General features: G+C 59.7%; 1 protein-coding gene across 1 annotated transcript in view; it reads right to left on the minus strand.

Annotated features, from left to right (window-relative positions):
• Positions 1-249: 249 nt before the first annotated feature.
• CACNA2D2 (calcium channel, voltage-dependent, alpha 2/delta subunit 2) overlaps positions 250-5,812 on the minus strand; it is a gene marked incomplete at both ends in the record, with an annotated part of 21,641 nt that continues 16,078 nt past the window's right edge. The window contains 10 exons of the mRNA XM_009876461.1: positions 250-326; positions 2,190-2,251; positions 2,430-2,501; positions 2,807-2,878; positions 3,042-3,116; positions 3,564-3,638; positions 4,050-4,118; positions 4,337-4,426; positions 5,300-5,349; positions 5,563-5,641. Of these exons, the coding sequence (XP_009874763.1) occupies positions 250-326; positions 2,190-2,251; positions 2,430-2,501; positions 2,807-2,878; positions 3,042-3,116; positions 3,564-3,638; positions 4,050-4,118; positions 4,337-4,426; positions 5,300-5,349; positions 5,563-5,641 (721 nt within the window). The remainder of the gene's footprint in view (positions 327-2,189; positions 2,252-2,429; positions 2,502-2,806; positions 2,879-3,041; positions 3,117-3,563; positions 3,639-4,049; positions 4,119-4,336; positions 4,427-5,299; positions 5,350-5,562; positions 5,642-5,812) is intronic.

Here is a 5,812-nt window from a genome sequence, read left to right on the forward strand (position 1 = left end):
AAAGCGAAGGACTAAACCCTGGCACCCCGGGGCACCCCAGGCAGGCAGCTCACTTTCCCTCGGTGAGTTCACCTCTACTGATGCCTCACTCTTCTTTCACATTTTAATTTTTTTTTTTTGCCTTTCATACTGATCCCTATCGCTTCTCACAAATTCTTGCTTTGTGTTTCTCCCCTCTGACAGCTGGGGGCTGGTGTGGGGGCGAGCGGGAGTGCAAGGGGGCGATGGGGAAAGCCGCGGGCTACTTACACTTCACTTGCAGGATCTGGTCACTGAGGTTGGCCTGGATGTAGTAGGTGCTGTAGGGAGGCAGAACCAGCCCCAGGCTGTGGAGGTGGAAAACAGACAGGAGGTGTAAGGCTTTACACCCACCAAGAGCCCTTGGGCGGCTCCCAGCCCCTGCCTAGCACTCCCCAGCAGCCCTGGCCTCCTGCACAGCCCACTGTGTCCTCCCCAGGTACTGCACCTATAGCCGTCCCCACGATTGTCTCCTAAAGGACCCAGGGCCATTCTCAGAGCATCTACGGTCATCCCAGGGCACCTAGGTCACCATTGGAGCACACAGAGCAATTCTAGTGAACCCCAGGGTCATCCCTGCACACCTACTGCCATCCTGGGGCACCCAGAGTCATCCTGGGTCACACATCACCATCCTGGTGGCACCCAGGGCCATCCCAGGGTCACTCCAGAGCACAGGAGGTGGCAAGCCTGTCCAGCCACAGCCAAGATGGGCAGCACACCCAGGAACCAAGAGAGATGCATGTGCAAGAGGGACACAACATCCCTGTAAGGGAGGAAGGTGGGAAGAGACATGGCCCTCGAAAGAAGGGACAAAACCTTCACAGCGAGGAGAGACTGAAGACAACCATTTTACAGAGGCACCAGCTGCTGGTGAGCCAGGAAGGAGAGGGATCCACCGGCCAGGAGGCTGGCACGCAGAGTGTGGGGCGTGGGTGTGAAAGGAGATAGTGCTGGGGCTGCTGAGCCCATGGGACAAAATGCCTGAGGGAGTTTGCTCCTGGGTGCTGGTGGCAGTGGCCGGTGGCTGTTGGTGATGATGTTTGTGCCAGGTGCCACCTGGGATAAGTGAACAGCAGTGGGTGAGGACATTCCTGACTCTCATCAGATGTCACACCTGCACATGAGTCACTGGGACCTGGACTTTCCACCCAAGCCAACCCTCTGGTTAGTCCTGTCTGCATTTGGCAACACCAACTGGGCACTCCGAAAAAGCATGGCAGAGGTGGTGGCACCCCAAAAAGCATGGCAGAAGTGGTGGCACACCAGCACAGAAGGCAGAGAGGTGGTGGCATCCCAAATCACAGGTGGCAGTAGGGTGGTGACTATTTTCTGTTCAGTGCTGGTGGCACCCTGTGCTGCTGGTGTCCCAGGGAATCTTAGGGAACATCTCCGCTGTGGTGCAGAGCCATGGGAGCGCAGGGACCCTGGCAGCACCTTTTACCCAACAGATCAACCCACAGCCCCAGCCACAGTTGTCACCCCATGTCACTGTCCCCTCCTTGACAGTGCTGCTTGGGTCTGGAGGGGTGCCACCATAGGGGACAGTACCGGGGCTGCACATGGGACATCTGGCAGTGCTGGGAGGTGGCTGTGACACTTGCCAGCCCCTCCAGAGCTGGGTAGTGAGGAGGAGGAGGGTACAGCAGGAAGACCAAATGGCTCCTCACAGGATAAAGGCAGCATGAATTGGACAGCATGGACGTGACCGTGCTGGAGTCTTTTCTACATGTCTGTTGGTCCAAACTGGTGAAAACTGGGTGATTAACGCAGAAGGGGAGGTTTCTTCTCTGCTTCTGAAGCCACTGCCTGCGATGCAGGGTGGGTGTGTGTCACCATCACCCAGCGAGCCCTCGGCTGTGCAGGCAGAGGTGGTGGCAGGGGTGTCTCTTTTCTGGCATCTTGCATGCCAGCCCTGCAGCACCTGCCCTGAGCCCCAGGGACCGTGGTCTGGCTCAGCAGTGCTGAATACTGTTGGGCAGCACTTTTGGGAGTGCTCACCGATGGCTGTCTGCAATGATGTGACGGCATGTTTGCAACCCTGCAGCCCATGGGACATGCTCCTCATGGCCTCAGCGACCTCTCGAGCTGCAGGCACAAGACCACAGCTTGTGCTGGTGGGGGTCCAGCCGATTCTGGGTGAGTGCAGGTGCACCGGCAGCGCCACTCACCTATAGTTGGTGCTTTTGATGGGGGCCCACGTGTACGTCCTGAACACCTCATCGATGTATTGCTGTGGGTCAGAGGGAGCCAGTCAGGCCTCTGTGGTGCCAGGACCCTGGCTGGTGTGGTGACATGGGACTCTGGCTTCGAGCCTGGTGCTGGACACAGCCCCTCACTCTCCACCACCAGGGCTGGGTGCTCAGCACTGCAATAGTTTTGGCCGTGACCCCCTTTCCCTGCAGTGTTACCTCATCTAGGGACTTGATGAGGGTCTTGATGAATCTCTGCCCGTCGTTCCCATCAATCATGCTTCTCCGGATCTGGGGGACATCAAAAAAGCAACTGAGGGCCACAGAGCTCAGCCACATGCCTGCAGGCACCCATCCCAGTGGGGTGGCAACTGGGGACCCGCGGGGTGCAGGGAACACCAGCCTGGATGGGGAGTCATCATGCTGGCAGCCAGGGGACAGCGACCCAGCTCCTGTCTCCACCATGGCCCCATGGGAGCTGGGGGCCTTAGGATGAGGTGGTCCTCAAGGAAGGGTGGAGGGGCTAAGTGCCCTTTGCAAAAGCAGATCAGAGGGTGCCAGCCTGTACCCCAAAAGCTGCCCCCGGGTCCACCCACCTCCTCCTTGTTCTCATCCTCCAGCTCAGCATCCAAGAAGTCCAGTGTCACGGGCTCACGGAAATTGATGATCTGCAAGCAGAAAGGGAGAGCTAGGGAAGGGCTTGGGGCCCTCACAGCTGCTGCAGAGTCTGGACAAACTCATCACAATTCTTGCAATTAGCTCCTAACCAACCTGGGAAGCCACATGTCACACTAACCCCCACTGCTGCCATCCCCACGGGTTCCTCCTTACCTGGGGCTGCAGGTTGGGGTGCAGCAGGACGTAGCCGTTCAGGTCGATGGCGAAGACGTAACCATTTGCCCCCAGCTGCGGGAGGACAGGAGGAGGGATGAGGATGGTCAGGCAGCTCTGCGGTGTGCTGTGCCGGTCTGGCCACCCTCACCTCTACAGGCAGAGCTTGCCCCATGCCACCCTGGGGCTCAGCCTTTTCTATCCATCCAATTCTATTCTCAGGCCAACAGCATTTCCCACCCTGGCTCCGGATTTTGCCCATTGCCCTGTTCCTCAGGCTGGTAAGGTTTACTCCCCACTAACCCTGTAAGGATTTTGGCTCTGCTCTGGGTGCCAGCGAATCACCCAGCTCTGATCCCTGCCTGCCTGCCTGGTCTGGTCCCTGCAAGTCACAGCTTCTGCACCCTGCTACTGCCAGCACTGCCAGAGGTGCTATGAGGTGCTGGCGGTGCAGCTCAGGGCTCTCTGCAGCAGGCTTGGGCAACACACGGCAGGAATAGAGGGGAAGGGGCCTCCACGCACGTTGTATCGCGGCGTCAGCCTCTTGATGTCGTTGAGAGCCACGTCGATTCCCACCACGCCCAGGATGAGCTGGTTCTGGAAGGAAGTGCAGGGAGGGAGGTGGGTGGGAGCAAGGCTGTCACCTGCCACTGCCAGCACAGAGACAGGGAAACAGGGGGATGGAACCCTTCTCCCTCCAGGGACATGTGGGTCAGATCTGGACACCGCAAGAGCACAGGGTGGGACGTATCAGCCCCTCCGTGGCCCTTCATGAACCACTGCACTCCTCAAGGGGCGTGCAGCTGCCAGCTGTCTCCATTGAACCAGGAGAGCTAGCCAAGGACATTTTGGGTCCCAGGGATGGCAGTCACTCCTGGGGAGGGGATGCAGAGCAGGCAACACCCCAGGGGTGCCCCTCTAACCCAAGCCACGCACTCAGTGTCATGGCAATCTCCCCATCCCACTGTGGCCCACATCAGGGAACCCAGTGCAGCCACAGCCTCCTACCTTCCTGTCACTGCTGTCCTCTGTCAGGTTGAACACCGGCAGCGTGCCCGTCACCACCAGGCCCAGCCCCTGCACAAGCACAGAAGGGTGTCCCATGGCCCTTCACCAGCCCCAGAACCCAGAGCTGGGGGTGGGCAGCAGAGCGGGGGGTTATCCCCCTGGCAAGGGAGATGGGGACATGTGCTGTGTGGGACCCTGGGGCTAAGGGGTCCCCACCTGTGCTGCAGGGCTGTGTGGGACCCTGGGACCAGTGTCCCTACCTGCACCCCAGGGCTGGGGGTCCTTACCAGGGCATCCTGGTAGACGTTGGTCCATTGAACCTGTTTAGCTCGGTTCCCAGCCAGGACCATGGGTCTGCCCAGCACGTCCAGGTACTCCTGCAGGGACACAGGGTGGGCGGAAAGCATGACATGGGAGCCAGATACCTCCTTGCTCCAACCTAGTGACACTCCTGTCCCCATAATAGAGTGCTTGGTGCCAGCCCCTGCTGCAGGCTGAGCTAAGGGAGGGGGACTGGCAGCTACCAGTAATGGCTCCAGCTGGGAACAGAACTGGCCTGTCGAGATGCAAACAAGGTGCTGCTTGCCATCCGCTGTGCATGGTGAGGGCAGGGGTTCCCAGGCAGCACATACCAGAGCCCACCCCTCCACCAGCTTCCAGCCATCCTCAGGGCTGCGCTTGCTCCGTCATGCCCAGACCATGTCACTGCTGTCTCCCTGGCTGCCACCACTGGCTTTCTGGGATCTTCTCTCAGTGCAGGTTTCCCTTATTCTGGCTCACCTTGCCAAGGCAGACCTTTGGGCAGGGGGTCAGCCCCTGTGCCACAATGCCAGCCCTGCTCCAAGGGGCTGCCCTGTTCGGGGACCCCAATTACCTTCCCACCATAGCACCTCCTGTGCGCCTGATAAAGGGACAGTGGGACAGGGTGTGGGGTGGACAACCCAGGTGCTGGTGGTGTTGGCCCTGCCTGCTCTCACTCCTTGCCTGCACTCCGCTCCATGCTGATTAATGCCTGATGTTTCATAATTAGTCACTGAAAAGGCAGTAGGTCCATAGGGAGCTGCTGAAGATGAATTACTTATTTCAACAGAGCGAAGCCTGGCTGAGGGCTCGACTCGGCTCCTCCGCTTGCTGCCATGCTCGCTGCCAGCCTTGGGGCTCTCTGCAGAGGGCCTGTGGCTGCTTGAATGTGTCCGCCCCTGGCAGGGCACCCCAGGGGAGCAGGGCTGCCTGCCTGCACCCTGCCGTACCTGTGTGTTGATGCGGATGGCACCAATGGAAGGGATTTCGAAGTAGTAACCTTGGAAAAGAAAGAGAAACACAGCTGGAGAGCCGTCTGTCTGGCTGTCCGGCAGTCTGGCTGTCCTGCTGTCCAGCCCTCCAGGGTTGCAGCCAGCACCTCGCTGGCAGCAGCATGCAAGCATGCACTGGAGCGCCGGTGCCAGCCTCTGTGAAACGGGTGAGCCCAGCCCCTTGCCGCCTCCTGTGCCCGCCAGGTGCTGGCCGCACTCACCTTTGTTGGCGCAGGCCATCCACTGCAGCGGGGTCACGTCGTAGTTGTGTTGCCCGACTGAGAAGGTGAAGACCCGCACCTGAGGCAGAGTGTGGGAGTGAGGGCCATCTGCTGGGCACCCTGGTCTTCTGCTCCCAGTGTTCCCAGCTGATGGCCATCTCCCCAGGGACAGTGTGGCATTGCCTGCCATGGCCCAGACTGTGCTGCCCATGGCCATGCTCTGGTGGGCAGAAGGTTCCTGCAAATGCTG

This window comes from Apaloderma vittatum, unplaced genomic scaffold (assembly GCF_000703405.1).
Source record: "Apaloderma vittatum isolate BGI_N311 unplaced genomic scaffold, ASM70340v1 scaffold25629, whole genome shotgun sequence".
Classification (NCBI taxonomy): domain Eukaryota; kingdom Metazoa; phylum Chordata; class Aves; order Trogoniformes; family Trogonidae; genus Apaloderma; species Apaloderma vittatum.